The sequence below is a fragment of the Leptonychotes weddellii genome, chromosome 11, assembly GCF_054177405.1.
Source record: "Leptonychotes weddellii isolate Sample4059 chromosome 11, ASM5417740v2, whole genome shotgun sequence".
Lineage (NCBI taxonomy): Eukaryota > Metazoa > Chordata > Mammalia > Carnivora > Phocidae > Leptonychotes > Leptonychotes weddellii.
Genome location: NC_138379.1, coordinates 5,324,193 through 5,339,717, shown reverse-complemented (window position 1 = coordinate 5,339,717; position 15,525 = coordinate 5,324,193). Strand labels below are relative to the sequence as shown.

General features: G+C 57.7%; 2 protein-coding genes across 2 annotated transcripts in view; one reads left to right on the top strand and one right to left on the bottom strand.

The window, feature by feature from the left end:
- Positions 1-1,169, bottom strand: part of ZDHHC24 (zDHHC palmitoyltransferase 24) — a 6,351-nt gene extending 5,182 nt beyond the window's left edge. The window contains exon 1 of the mRNA XM_081797727.1: positions 837-1,169. Coding sequence (XP_081653853.1) covers positions 837-1,117 — 281 coding nt within the window. The 5' untranslated portion in view covers positions 1,118-1,169. The remainder of the gene's footprint in view (positions 1-836) is intronic.
- Positions 1,170-1,999: 830 nt separating this feature from the next.
- ACTN3 (actinin alpha 3) lies at positions 2,000-15,184 on the top strand. The gene is made up of 21 exons (XM_081797726.1): positions 2,000-2,173; positions 5,813-5,927; positions 6,099-6,218; positions 6,531-6,617; positions 6,700-6,787; positions 7,267-7,345; positions 7,431-7,512; positions 8,258-8,343; positions 8,669-8,761; positions 9,236-9,466; positions 9,593-9,740; positions 10,816-10,966; positions 11,557-11,665; positions 11,762-11,902; positions 12,149-12,331; positions 12,795-12,929; positions 13,026-13,205; positions 13,606-13,752; positions 13,841-13,906; positions 14,652-14,810; positions 14,894-15,184. The coding sequence occupies exons 1-21, from the start codon at positions 2,027-2,029 to the stop codon at positions 15,050-15,052; spliced, it is 2,706 nt and encodes a 901-aa protein (XP_081653852.1). The 5' UTR covers positions 2,000-2,026; the 3' UTR covers positions 15,053-15,184.
- Positions 15,185-15,525: the final 341 nt, after the last annotated feature.

Here is a 15,525-nt window from a genome sequence, read left to right as displayed (position 1 = left end):
GGCTCGGGTCATGATCCTGGAGTCCCAGGATTGAGTCCCATGTCCGCCTCCCTGCTCAGCGGGAAGCCTGCCTCTCCCTCTGACCCTCCCCCCTTCTCATGCCCTCTCTCTCTCAAATAAATAAAATTTAAAAAAAAAAAAATCTAAGTCAAAACCCTACAATGGCTGTCCATCTCACTGCCAGTAAAAAGCTAAACCTTCAATGTCCCACAAGGTCTTTCTATCTCTACCCTCCCTCCCCTCCCTTTCTCACTCCACACCAGCCACACTGGCCTTCTTGCTGTTCCTGAACATGCAAGGCACATAACTGCCTCAGTCTTTGCACTGTCGTCCCCTCTACCTGGAACACTCTCCGCCAGATTCCCACATGGCTAACTCCCCCACATCCTTAAAGTCTTTGCTCAAATGCCTACCTTGACTACCCTATTTAAAACTGCAACCTGCACACCCTTTACCCTGCTCTACTTTTTGTTTCCATACCACCATCTTCTAACACTCTATATAATTTCCTTATTTATTATGCCTGTAGCTTATCATCTGCCTCCTCCCCCACTGAAATCAGCTCCAGGAGGTCAGGAATCTATTTTATTGAACCTTCAGTGGCCGGAACAGTACCTTGCACATAGTAGGTGCTCATTAAATATTTGTAAGTGAATGAATGATATTTCTTCTGGATCTACCATCCCAGGCTGTAAAAGAGTGTTCTGGCTCTAACAAGCGGATCCTATTGTAATCTGGTTCTAATATCTTCTGGTTCTAGGGCACCTCCCCCTGTCCAAGGCTCCTGCTTTCCCCCCCAGCCCCGCGCCAGCCCCCAGATCCCGCGCCCCACTCACGCCCAGCCCTGGCCCAGACCGCGGCCGGCCAGCATCACGCCCCGGATGCTGGGGTCCGAGCGCAGGAAGAGCCCCACGTTGCCCAGCAGGTTGAGCAGCTGGAAGGCGGCCAGCACTAGGTGCAAGGCCCGAGCCAGGGGTCCCAGCGGGGGCGGCCCGGGACCCAGAACCAGCACATAGGCCAGCTCCAGGCCCACAGCCGCGGCCCACAGCGCAGTGAGCACGAGAGGCAGCCGCGCGGGCGTCCCCTCCGCGCTCCCCACCGCCCAGAGCTGCCCCATGGCCTGGACCCACCGGCTGTCGGATCCCGCGTACCCCTCCGCTTCCGTATTGGGGCGGGGATAGTGGCAGACGGATGCCTGCTACGACCAATAGAAGCTCCGAAGGGAGTTTCGAGTCACCGGGAGCTGCCGGCAGATGCAGGCATGTGATTGGACGGCCGCATGAGCCACGGAGAAGCTTGGAATCCCGTTGGCGCTAGAGCCGGGTAGGGCAGTACGTTATAGCCACGCCCAGCCGCGGAGCCCCGCCCCCGCAGAAGCCCCGCCCTCTGGTCGCGCTGGCGGGTTTGGAGGATTGAGTTGCAGTCTTCGGTGGCGTCGGGGTTTCCCGGCTCAGCACATTCCCCCTCAGCCCCCAGCCGCCCCGATATTAATAGCCCTGCATCGCCTCATCCAGCTGGCCTGGAACCCCTCCCCATGCTCGAGTGTCTCCATCACCCCAGAAAACATTCAAACAGGTCGGCGCCTCGGTGTGTCTGACTGTGAAATGGGGATAGGGCTCTCTGTTTCCCACCTGCGCGGCACCAGGAGAGGGTCAGGAGGAGGCCTAAGGGACAGCTTCTAGAGCGGTCTACAGTCTACTATTATCGTTATCTCCGTTGCACACGTGAGGAAACAGAGAGGGCCATGGCTTTCTCACGGTCACACAGCGCCCAAGAGGCGGAGCCAGAACGGGAACCCCGAATCTCCGCCTTGGGATCCACCCCAGCGCCCCCAAATCCTGCAGTCCTCTGGTCCCAGGGCAACCTCTTGCCTGGTCCCGACCCGAGCGCCCTCGCCCTCATCCGGCCCCACCCTCCTCCCCCATATTTAGCGCGAATTCGATCCGGGACTGGGCCGGGCGCTACTTAACGCGGCCCCGGTGTTCCGGAGAGCGCCGAGCGGAGCGGAGCCAGGAGCCCGAGCAAGATGATGATGGTGATGCAGCCCGAGGGTCTGGGGGTCGGGGAGGGGCCCTTCGTGGGCGGCAGCGGGGGCGGCGAGTACATGGAACAGGAGGAGGACTGGGACCGCGACCTACTGCTCGACCCGGCCTGGGAGAAGCAGCAGCGGAAAGTGAGTGCTCACCCATTTCCAGATGGCAAAACTGAGGCCTGAGAATCCGGGCGATTTGTCCTTGGCAACTCAGCGAGTCGGGGGCAGAGTCCGTCTAGACCCAGAGTGCCACTCCCTAGCCCGAGCTCGGCCCATCAGTCCTCTGCTGTCTCCCAGAGCTGGAAGAGAGGGCTGGGAGCCCTCATGAGGGGTTTAGGATAACAAGGAGAGTTTCTGGGGTCCCACCCCCCGGGAGTTCATTACCCTGGGCCCACTGTCCCACTTCTGCTGGCGAAAAGGGGTTGGGTGAAGCCCAGGAGATCCAAGTTTGGGGGGTGTCGGGAAAATAATCTTTCTCCCCAGGCCCCTGACTCTCTAGTTAAATATCTTAGACCCCACCCTGAGGACTTGCAGCCGGCACCTAGTGGACTTGGGAGTGTGGGGGAGGAGAGAACCATCCCAGACCCCTCCCCACTCTCTCCTCTCTATTCTCTCCACCCCGGGATTCATTGCCACTCCATCCCAATTGTCAAATGAGGAAACTGAGGCCCAGAAAGGGGCAGAGATAGGACCCAAATCATATATTGTCAGAAAACAGGACCCCCCCCCCACAACCTGAGGGTCTTTGCCCCTTGCTTGCCCCACCCCCACTCCTTCCCAAGATACCCCCCCAACCCAGGGGCCCTAAGTCTGCTGAAAAGGCCACAAGGTCAAGGAGGAGGGGAGCCTGGGTCCCCTTACACAGTAACCTGACTCTCCGGCCAGATGGACACTTTGTGCTGAGGCAGCGGCTTGGGGAAGCTGGAGTGGGGCACATGGGCAGCTGCTGCCCAGGCCCAGCCTTGTAGGGCACTGGGGCCCCCTCCCTGATCTATTTTCACTCCCAGACTTTCCCAAGTGGAGGGGGCAGGACACCTGGGTTCCCAAAAGAGAAAATGATCCGGGCTGGAGTGAGGAGACTTTGGGGAGTGGCAGGCCAGGGGGAGGGAGGACGCCGTGAAGTCATTGGACCCTGCTGAGCATTTGCCAACAGTGTGTGTCTCCAGGAAAGGGCAGGGAACAGGAGTGCTCAGTGGAATTTGCAGGATCTGAGAATCCCAGGATTTAGAATCAGAGCACTTCTACTGGGTTAGATGACAGGAGATGACCCCAGAGTCCGGGAGGCTCAGCTGACTAGGCTGGAGTGCCCCGGGTGACATGCTTCCCCTCTGGTTCCTCCTGCACCTGTCTCCAAGCAGGGCTGCGGTCCTTGGGTCTGGCAGTCTCCCAGTGATGTCATCCCTGCCCCTGGCTCCAGCTGCCATCTGCTTGGCACCCACCAGGTTTCCCTCAGATCCAGGTCCACATGCCCTTCATGAGACACACACTAGTCTGTAACTTGCCTGCATCATTTAACAAAATATCAGGAATACCCTTCCAACCCAACCTACAGCCACCCACTTCATCCATTCATTCAACGGCTGCACAACCGTAGATGCTCTGTAAATTAATCAGCATCCCTGGAAGTTGGCCATTCCAGAGTTTCTTTCTCCTCCAGCCTGAGCATCTCTGTACTCAGCTTAGCCCCGCCCTACACCTGCCCTTCCCCCTGGTGTCTCCCTCCAGCTCCTGCCTGATGCCTGAGTCCTCTTCATTCAACCTCATCCCAAAACATTCATTCAGTATTTCTTAGGGAGCTCCTACTCGGGGCCAGGCACTGTGTTAGGTGTCAGGACTTCAGCAGGAAACAAAATAAGTCCTCTGCCTTAGGAAGCTTATACTTCAGCAAGGAAGAGTGTTTCTATCCCATCGCTCTGACCCTTCCTGACACCCTTCCTCCCCGCCTCTCCCCCCTACCCCTTCACCCCATCCCAGTCGTCACCTTCTCACTTCTCCCTCCTGCTCTGCCAAGCCATTTGCCTCCACTCTGCCACCAGAAAGAGATTTCTAAAACATGGTTCTGCCCACCTCCCTCTGCCCAAAATCTTCCCTGATGCCCTGTTGCCCTCAGGATCAAGTTGAAACTCCTTGGCTTAGCACCCAAGATCGTGCATGACCTGGCCCCTGCTGCCCCTCCGGCCTGCCTCTCACCACTTATACCCCAACACCCCCAGCTTCATTCCAGTGGCACCCAGATAACTGTAACCCCACAGACCTGGCAGCTGTTTCTCACTGCTGAGCATTTGCCTGTGTGGCTGCAAAATGCCCTTGCCTGCCCTTCTCTGTCCGAATAACTCCTGCTTTTCCGTTGCAGCTCACATCAAATATTAGCTTTCCCCAAGAGGTCCCCCACCTGATCTGAATCCCTCTTCTCCCTGACACTAGTCTCTTCCAGCACTTCTCAGACCAACATGACCCTTTGATTGACTGCGAGCTCCTATAGGGCAGGGACTACATCTTATTAAGTCGTGTTTGTCAAATGGAAGGATGCCCTTTCCTCCACCATGGAAGCCCCACCCAGTCCCGCCTTTCCCCCTGCTTTATCTAGACCCAGAGCATCTCAGACTCTAGGGCTGGAGGGAACTACGGAGAATCCAACTACCTTCTCCTGTGCTTAGGTACCCATCGAGTAGTGTTCAGCACTCGCTTATACACCTCCAGTGATAGGAAGCTCACTCCCTTTCCTCAGCAATGACAGTCCCTCACATATTTAAAGCATCATCTTTCATGTCCAGCTTCTAGGGCAGCTGAAAAGCTGGTCTCAGGAAGGGAAGCTGGGTGAGGGAAATAATTCCAAATAACTTCCAGGGTCATCTCCCAGGATTAATTGCTTTGTGGTGGGGGGAATGCTCTGAACTCTAGAATCCTACCAGATTGGAGGAAGAAGGACCTTGGGACATCATGAAGTCTGGCCAGTTAATTATGCAAATGGGGAGACTGAGCCCAAGAAAGGGCAAAGGGCATACTCCAGGTCACAGTGAGTGAGCATCTCAGCTGGGCTTGGAGCCCAAGTATAGACCCTACCAAGGACCCTACAGATGATGGCAGAACGCGGGGCTTGAGGGCTTCGAACGTTGGTGGAAATGTACTATCAGGCTTCAGGTCACCCCCACCCCCAATAGAGACAGAGCTGCATAGCAGCCCTCCCGTCCCCGATGGAGGCTGAGGCTGAGGCTGCCTCTAGGGAGAGGGGAAGGCAGTCACCTCCAGGAACTGGGTCAGGCTGGTCCTTGTGCCCAGCTGGTCCTCCATGACTTGCAAAGCTCTTGTACCCTCGCGTTCTACTTGGAGGCCCATTCACAACAGCCCTGGGCGGTCAGTGGGGCTGAGAGGACAGTAATACAGGTGCACAATCCCTCAGGCAAGACCCTCAGAACTGGGTAGGCTTTGGTCCAGAATTTTGCAGGCCTTAGAAGGGCAGTTATCACCCTGCATTGGCCCTTGTGTGTCAGAGGGTCCCCACGCTTTGGAGCATATGCTTTACAATTTTCTAAAACCCCCTCCAGTGCTTGAGACGGGCCAAAGCTGGCATACCCCAAGTCTAAACTGGGACTGTGCGGACCCTAGAGCCCACGTGTCCTTTTCCAGGAGAACGAAAGTTCAGGGAGAAAAGGGACTGGGTCCTGGATGCACAGCAAGTCAGTGGCTGAGCCAGGACTTGACTCTGGGGCGGGGGCTCCGAGACCTACCCCGATGTCCCCAGACCCAGGGCTAGGGTCTCAGTGCTGTCTCTGCCCCCAGACCTTCACTGCCTGGTGCAACTCACACCTGCGCAAGGCTGGCACCCAGATTGAAAACATGGAGGAGGATTTCCGCAATGGCCTCAAGCTCATGTTGCTCTTGGAGGTCATTTCAGGTGAGGAGTGCAAATCAAGGCATGGGGACCCCAGGACCTAGGGGAATCCAGGGAGCTGGGGAAACAGGAGAGAACCTGGAGGGGATGTGGTGGGGGAGGGGGAAGTTTGAGGACAATGTCTTCAGCTTCTTCTTGTGACCTTTGACCCCTGACCCCTCCTTTTACACCCAGGAGAGAGGCTGCCCAGGCCAGACAAAGGCAAGATGCGCTTCCACAAAATCGCCAATGTCAACAAGGCCCTGGACTTCATTGCCAGCAAGGGGGTTAAGCTGGTGTCCATCGGTGCTGAAGGTGAGGGGGTGGCAGGGGGAGGCCCTGGGGCTGGGGGAGGGCCGTCCTGACGTCAGCAAGCCACTTCGGGGAGCCTGTCTTCTCAACTGTGGGGTTAACTGTCCATGCCTCATAGGAGGGACTGTTAAGGGGCAAATGTGCCCTAAGTGCTGGCTCAGGACCCGGGAGTAGCAGGTGTTCCATGATTGAACAATGACTACGAGCTCTGGCATGGGGGTCAAGGGCCAAGGAATGGAGCAGGGGAGGGAGGCAGCTGGGGCAGCACGGGCCTTGAATGCCAGATGGAACCTGTCCCCTTTCCTCACCCTACAGAGATTGTCGACGGGAACCTGAAGATGACGCTGGGCATGATCTGGACCATCATCCTCCGCTTCGCCATCCAGGACATCTCTGTGGAGGGTGAGTGGCGGGGAAGCTGGTCGGGGGGAGAGGGCTGGCCCAGACCCCTCCCCAGCCGACACTTCCCCACATCCCCACCCAGAAACCTCCGCCAAGGAAGGCTTGCTTCTGTGGTGCCAGCGGAAAACAGCACCATACCGCAACGTCAACGTGCAGAACTTCCACACCAGGTCTGTCCGCAGCCGGCATGTGCGCGTGCACGTGCGCGCGCGCCTCCGCGGGGCTCTCCCTGCCGCGCGCCCCGCGAAAGGGCCCCGCACAGCCAGGCTCCTGGAACTGTGGCGGAGATTAGGAGGACTCCGCCCACGTGGAACTGAATCCGGGAGGGGGAGGGAGGATCCCTGAGTGGGCGCGCATTGGAGACATCCCTGGAAGGGCATTCCAGCCAGAGAGAACTTTGTGAGCGAAAACCTGGCTGCCAAAAACATCCAGATACTGGTGTGGCCCAAGCACAGGGTATGGGAAGGAATCATGATGCGCTTGGAGGAGACGGTCTAGATCTGGTAATGAAGGGCCTCCGATGCCAAGCCAAGGAGTTTAGACGACTGCATTTTACTGATGAGGCTGTCCTGATGGGGATGCTCCTGGAGTGAGGGTGGGACACAGCCTCAGCTTGAATCCAGGCCTGACTGCCCTTCTCCCGGTCCAGCTGGAAGGATGGCCTGGCCCTCTGTGCTCTCATCCACCGACACCGCCCCGACCTCATCGACTATGCCAAACTGCGCAAGGTAGGCCTCTGCTGCCCCCAGCCCCGACTCCCCAACCTCTGCCCGCGGCCGACATTTCACCTCTCCCTGCTCCCTCCCACCTAAGGATGACCCCATTGGCAACCTAAACACTGCTTTCGAGGTGTCAGAGAAATACTTGGACATCCCTAGGATGCTGGATGCAGAAGGTGAGAGGAAGCGAGGACTCCACTTACTGACCAGAGGCATGGTACAGCCTTCACCTCTTTGCCCCTGCTCTTCCCTCCTCCTGGAATGCTCTCCCCCTCCACCTACCCTCTAGTAAAAATCCTTCCTGTCCCAGGCCCCCCCTCCAGGAGCCCTCTATCCTGCTCCCCTGCCCCTGTCCAACCAGTGGAAGCAGCATCTCCTGCCTTTTCCCTTATGGCACCACCCTCTGCCTCATATCTCAGTTATGTGGGTCACCTGGGAGCATGGGAGCTCCTTAGGGGCAGGTCCTGCCTCTTGTCCTTCTGCCCAAGCAAGGCTTTAGTCAACTGAGGCAGCAAACGTTTTCTGAGCACCTACTGTGTCTGGTGCCCTAGATGTGTGGGCATCAATGGATGAGAACTTGGGGAAAAGACAGACAGATGGACCCCTTCCCTGATTAGTGATGGGATGGTTAGAGACACCAGGCAGTGTGGGCTGGTGCTTCTCAGGGGCTGCAGCGTCTGCTCACTCACCCACTCCCTCGCGCTTTTCTCACCCCATAGAGAACATGTTCCTGGGCCCTGGGGTGATCAGAGAGGGCTTCAGGGAAGAGGCAGACGCTGGGTTTGGGGTAGCTGGCATCTCTGGCTGTGACTAGATGTCTCCACCCCTCCCGTCTCGAGGGAGCTCTCTGCCTGGTTAGGGGTGTGAGGCCATTCTCCAAGCCTGGCTTTGGCCAATAAATACCTCACTGCTGTCCCCTAGACATCGTGAACACCCCAAAGCCTGATGAGAAGGCCATCATGACCTACGTTTCCTGCTTCTACCATGCCTTTGCTGGGGCTGAGCAGGTAAGCCCCCACCCACCCCCGTTCCCTGCTGCTGCTGCTGCCTGGGCTGGGCGTGTGGACCGAGGGGCCCAACCGTGGTAGCATCCCAACATTTGGAGGTGCTGGGTCCCACATGGGTGGGAGTGCCACTGTCCCATCTGCCTATACTCAGTCTCTGGGGAACTTAGGAGCAGAGGCTTCTGGCCTGGAAGCTCCCTCCTCATCTAAAAAGATGTGCTGCCCTATTTGCATGGACCCAGGTTTTAAGGGCTTTACAGAGGAAGGCTGGGTTGGGGTGTCTGCAGCGGCTTATTCTAGTGCCCATCTTTTCCAACTCCCACAACAGGCAGAGACGGCCGCCAATAGGATCTGCAAGGTGCTGGCCGTGAACCAGGAGAATGAGAAGCTGATGCAGGAGTACGAGAAGCTTGCCAGTGAGGTGAGTCTGAGGCCAAAGAAGTCCCTCCCCTTCCTGTACCTGTGCTCTCCCAACCCTGGCCAGCCCAGGCCTGGGCCTGTGGAGCCTCCCTCACCTCAGAGTGGCCTTGGCCTGCTCCTGCCTCCTCCTGCAATCTTCACATCTCCTGCCCCTTCTGCCTATCCAAGCTCATGGTCATTCATGGATTCACTCATTCATTCATTCCTGAACTCATTCATTCATGCGCTCCCTCGTCCCTTTATCTGTTCACCCATATTTAGGCAATCTCCTGGCCCTTTGCTCTGTGCCAGCCTATATTGCTTCCTGACCAGGCTCAGACATTGACCATCTGACTCCTTCCCTGATTAGTGGGGACCCCCCATTCTGCTTGAGGCCTGGCCTTCTGGCCACAGCCTGGGTGTGGGTGGCGAGGGGTGGGCGGGGTGAGCAGGCCAGCTCAGAACTCTCTGCGCTGCACCTGCCTGGCCTTGGCAGCTGCTGGAATGGATCCGCCGCACCATACCATGGCTGGAGAACCGTGTGGGCGAGCCCAGCATGAGTGCCATGCAGCGCAAGCTGGAGGACTTTCGGGACTACCGGCGCCTGCACAAGCCGCCCCGAGTGCAGGAGAAGTGCCAGCTGGAGATCAATTTCAATACGCTGCAGACCAAGCTGCGGCTGAGCCACCGGCCCGCCTTCATGCCCTCCGAGGGCAAGCTCGTCTCGGTGAGCCAGGCCAGGGAGGGGGTGACCACCCCCCTCTGCCCACATCCTCCGGGTGACATGGGGCTCTGTGTCCCCACCTGTACAATGGGCGAACCATGATGGAAGGTGCCTCTGCCGGCCCCACAGGACATCGCCAACGCATGGCGTGGGCTGGAGCAAGTGGAGAAGGGCTATGAGGACTGGCTGCTCTCGGAGATCCGGCGCCTGCAGAGGCTCCAGCACCTGGCGGAGAAATTCCAACAGAAGGCCTCCTTGCATGAAGCCTGGACCCGGGGTAGGTACACCTCATGGGGCTTGAGTCTGTCCTGGGGTGGGTGGAGACTGGTATGATGGTGGTGGGGGTCCTGGCAAAATGCACAGGAGTAGGTGTTCTGCTGGGAAGGTGGGGACCTGCTTTCTAGAACCACCCTGACTTGCTATGCAGCCGTCACTGCTCCTCTCTGGGCCCCAGTTTCTTCATCTGTAAACTCCGGCCCCTGTCTCCTGGCTCTGGCCTTCTGTAGGTCAGCTCTGATTAATTGGTCATGTAGCATTTTATTTGTACCTGTGGCAGGTGAGTCCCCAACCTTAACAGCACTCATGTTGGACTCAGAGCATATTGATGGCAGAAAACTGCATGAGTCAGATATATCACTCTGTATGAAAACATTCATTCTGTATTCTATCAGGGATTTTAATCCTACAAATAAATGAGCCCTGCCTAAAAATAATGAACAAACGTTAATAATGGATTATGGGCATGAAGGATAACAATGGTTTGATATAACAAGAATTCCTTAAATATACAGCTATTTATGGGACTCTGAGGAGGTTTCTGGATCTTTAAGCCTGTTAGCGTCTCTGCAAAATGCAGAGGCATTCAATAAATAGTAGGGGCTGCGATTATTATTATGGTTTTATTTGTGTAATGTAATTCATTCTCAAAGCACTTTTACATTCATCATTCATTCATCCAACAAATATTCCTAGAAGGTCTCCCAAGTGCCAGGCACTGTGCCAGGCTCTGGGGAAACTGGTGAGCTAAGGAAACCAGGTCGGGGGCTCACTGGGCTCAGAGTCGTTGGGAGGTAGTTTGCGATCCAGTAAGACCCAAACTGTACCAGGGCCACCCTGAGACGTGCAGGATCAGGGACGCTGAAGCCATTTACAGGCCATGCCCAGAACAGGAGTTTCACTTAACTTTATCAGTCTGGCATCGCAGAACAGACCCTGAGGATAGGCTGAGCAGGTGTAATCACCTGCATTTCACAGATGAGGGAGGACTCCGCAAGGTCACCCAGCTCAGCTCGAACCCCAGCTCCCGCCGCGGCCGCCGGTGGGTGACCTGAGCCGGGCCTCTCTCCGAGTAGGGAAGGAGGATATGCTGAGCCAGCACGACTACCAGTCGGCCTCCCTGCAGGAGGTGCGGACGTTGCTGCGGCGCCACGAAGCCTTTGAGAGCGACCTGGCGGCGCACCAGGACCGCGTGGAGCACATCGCCGCGCTGGCCCAGGAGCTCAAGTAGGCGTGGCCCGCTGCTGGTCCCGCCCCCCGGGGGACAACTACCCTACCTGGCTTCTCCCCTCGCCCGCCCTGCTCCCCACTGCCCTCCGCAAACTTCGTTCTCCCCAGTTCTCCCTCCACATCTTTCCCCCTCACCACTTGCTCCGTCCCTCCTCCAGTAACCCTGTCCCCATCGCGGGGTCCACACTCTCCCCTACCCATGTTCGGGCTGCCCCACCCCCGTGACCTACCCCTAACCTGGCCACCCCCTTCAGCTTCAGGCCCTGGCCTGCTAGCTCAAAATCTCCCCATCAGCCTTGGCTTCCCCACCTCCTCCTGTAAACCCGCCCCTTCTCACACAATCCCACTCCCCCTCCCTATCGAAGCTCCCCAGAGGACTGGAGCTGAGGACCCGCAGGCTCCCCCTACCCAAGGAATGTACTGGAACCCCCACCTCCACCCCCCAGGAATGCCTTGCTTCACCCACACCTGCCCTGGCTGCCTTGCGCCTTCACCATCTGGGGCACAGCTTCCAGTCCCAGGAAGGCAGACAGGAGGAAATCTAGGCTGTGGTCTGACCCCCTTGTCATCCCCTTCCTCGCCCCCAGTGAGCTGGACTACCATGAGGCAGCCTCAGTGAATAGCCGCTGCCAGGCCATCTGTGACCAGTGGGACAACCTGGGCACACTGACCCAGAAGAGGAGGGACGCGCTGGAGGTGGGTTTGGGGGCCAGGGAGCTGGGGGCTGGAGACCAGAGGCTGGTGAGGGGCCCGTTGGGCAGGCTGCTGACTCGCCATCCCCGTGGCCCCTAGCGGATGGAGAAGCTCCTGGAGACCATCGACCAGCTGCAGCTGGAGTTTGCCCGGCGGGCAGCACCCTTCAACAACTGGCTGGATGGGGCCGTGGAGGACCTGCAAGATGTGTGGCTGGTGCACTCGGTGGAGGAGACCCAGGTGGATGTGGGAGTTCCAAGTGGGGAGGGGGGCTGGGGGGGGACAGGGAAGCGGGCCTAGAACCCCATCAGCCCTTTCTTTGGGTTCCTGGGGAATGGGGTTGGGAAACCGCAGTTCCCAAATGCTGGGCTGGCAAACAGGAGGCCTGCAGCAGACCCACTGGGTGGCCTGCAGCACACTGTTGCCCTTGCCGTTGCCCGTGGGAAGTGGAGGGTGCTGCTCATGGGTCCTGCCTGTCGCTCCCAGAGCCTGCTGACTGCACATGAGCAATTCAAGGCTACGTTGCCAGAGGCTGACCGAGAGCGAGGAGCCATCCTGGGAATCCAGGGTGAGATCCAGAAGATCTGCCAAACATACGGACTGCGGCCCAGCTCCACCAATCCCTACATCAGCCTCACACCACAGGACATCAACACCAAGTGGGACATGGTCAGTGGTGCCTGTGACCTCTCCTTGCTTCTCACCCACTCCTGTGCTTTCTAACCACCCCGGAACCTCACGTGTCCCAAGCTATGGAGACTCCAGTCCACCTTCGGATCTGGGGTCTGTCACAGCCTTTGTGGGGCACTGGATATGTCACCCTGCCTGTCATGGCCTCTGCTGCAAAATGGCCTTAACAGCAGCATTTTCCTGTCGGGCCCGATGTGAAGTGGAGTTAAGCCTGGGGTGTGGACATCTTTATAAAACCACTACAGTAAGTTACCGGCCCCATTTCACAGACGAGGAAACAAGCCTAGAGAGGTCGTGTGACTTGCCCAAGAGCTTGTCCACGTAAGCCCAGACCTCTTGGCTCAGAGTAGCCGGGGCTCTGCTACGGGTTGGAGCCCATGTCCCCTCAAAGCCATCTTCTGGCTCCCAGAGCTGCCCCAGGCATAAGCACCCTTCCTCCCAGGTCCGAAAGCTGGTGCCCAGCCGTGACCAGACACTGCAGGAAGAACTTGCCCGGCAGCAGCTCAACGAGAGGCTCCGGCGACAGTTTGCGGCTCAAGCCAATGCCATTGGGCCCTGGATCCAGGGGAAGGTGGAGGTACGGCTCGGATGGTGGGGCCCATCTGGGGGAGCGAGGCCAGGGCCAGGGCCACAGGGAGCTGGGAGCTCTCATCCTGCCTGGGCCCCCCGACAGGAGGTGGGCCGCCTAGCCACAGGGACGGCCGGCTCTCTGGAAGAACAGATGGCTGGGCTGCGGCAACAGGAGCAGAACATCATCAACTATAAGAGCAACATTGACCGGCTGGAGGGTGACCACCAGCTGCTGCAGGAGAGCCTGGTGTTCGACAACAAGCACACAGTCTACAGCATGGAGGTGAGAGGCACCTGCTTAGAAGGGGCGGGGAGGCGGCACTGGCTGGGGAAGCCCGGGGCAGCCATGGCTGGACCCGGCACGTCTGCCCCAGGAGGGGCCCCGGTTCAGCTTGGCCAGGTCCCCCAATGCGCCCACGGGCACACTGAGATCAGATGAGGGAAAGTGACCCATCCAGAGTCACGTAGCAGTCTGAAGCCAGGCCAGGACTGGCCACAACTGGGTGATCAACACTTAATACACAGTAAGTCATCAAACGTCAAGGCAGGAAGGGCTGCTGGCAGACACTAACGCCCAACAGGGTGGAAGACCTGCCCAGGGTCACACATGGACTGGGAGTGAGGCTAGAACGAGGGGCCAGGCACCGGCCGCCCACTGACTTGGCTTGCCCCCCGTTCTCCAGCACATCCGTGTAGGCTGGGAGCAGGTGCTCACCTCCATTGCCCGCACTATCAATGAGGTGGAGAACCAGGTACTGACCCGAGATGCCAAGGGCCTGAGCCAGGAGCAGCTCAACGAGTTCCGGGCATCCTTCAACCACTTTGACCGGGTCAGCAGGGGCCCAGCTCTGTGGGGTGGTGGACCTGGGGGCTGGTGGGGTTGGATGACCAAGTCTGATATCTACTCATGCGCCACAGAAGCGGAACGGGATGATGGAGCCTGACGACTTCCGGGCTTGCCTCATCTCCATGGGCTATGACCTGGTGAGTGCCCCCAACTGCACTGCAGGAGTCCCATCAGTGCCCCTCCCCTACATCGTGATCACCTACTGTATCCCTCCCACCTTCACATGCATTTCATTTCCCCCTCATCACGCCCACTGGGGCTAGGCAGAATGACCCCATTTCACGTAGGGGCTATCAAAGGCTCAGAGAGGTAAATTAACTTGCTCAATGGGTGCCTGGGTGGCTCAGTTGGTTAAGCGACTGCCTTCGGCTCAGGTCATGATCCTGGAGTCCCTGGATCGAGTCCCACATCGGGCTCCCTGCTCGGCAGGGAGTCTGCTTCTCCCTCTGACCCTCCTCCCTCTCATGCTCTCTGTCTCTCATTCTCTCTCTCTCAAATAAATAAATAAATAAAAATCTTTAAAAAAAAAAAATTAACTTGCTCAAGAACACAGCTAGGATTGGGACTTGGTTGTATGTGACTTGAAAGCCTGAGCTTGCAACATTTTTACCCAGAGAAACTGCACTACAGAGAGTTCCAGAGAAAAAGATCAGGGTCAAAGGGCAATAGGGGGCATCGCCAGGGGCAGGATGCAGGCTTCAGCTTAATAGAAAGGACTCCCCGTAAAGCCAGAGCTAAGGCTGAGGCAGTCTATGGAGGAAAGAGAGCACTTTGTAACCCGGGTTGTCAAGCCAAAGCTGGACAGTCCCTAGGAGGGGACATGAGGAGCCTTCTGGCTTTAGCACCCACGATGGGCACGGTGCCCGGCCTCTATCCCTGCAGGGAGAGGTGGAGTTTGCTCGCATTATGACCATGGTGGACCCCAACGCAGCCGGCGTCGTGACCTTCCAGGCCTTCATCGATTTCATGACCCGAGAGACAGCTGAGACCGACACAGCTGAGCAAGTTGTGGCCTCCTTCAAGATCCTGGCAGGAGATAAGGTGAGTCCCAGGTGGTGGAGGGGGCTGGCGGGCTGGGACAGGGAACAGGATCTGTGGGTCCTCAACAACCTTTTCTCCCCCAGAACTACATCACTCCCGAAGAGCTGCGGCGGGAACTCCCCGCTGAGCAGGCCGAGTACTGCATCCGTCGTATGACACCCTACAAGGGCTCCGGGGCTCCAGGTGGAGCCCTGGACTATGTGGCCTTCTCCAGTGCCCTCTACGGGGAGAGTGACCTCTGACCTCAATCCCTACGGTTCTCTACATGAGTCGGAGAGAGGGAGCTCCCTCTGGCTGATCCCATCCATCTCTTGGAGCAAGGGCCTCAGAGAATGGCCAGCCACGTCCTTCTGAATAAAGACCGATCCATGAGATTTTCTCCATCTCTTTTCAGTTCCTGAAGCAGAAGCTGGGTCCTCAGGCTCCTGGGCAGGACCAGCTGCCCAACCTCAACCCTCCAGGAGTCCCTACCACCCCCCTTTGCCATTAGGTACCGAGCACTCACACCACACTGGGGCCTAGGACACCTCTTTATTGCTGTTAGAAAAAGGAAGTTACAATAATTTCTCTAGATGTGGAAAGAAACACTGTCCCCAAATCCAGGGGGAACCAGAAAAGTTATAGCATCAGACAGAGGAAAGGCAGGGCAGGAAGCCAGAGCCTGCTGAGGACAAAGCTGGGTTTATGACCAGAATATCTTCTTCCAACCTGCTCC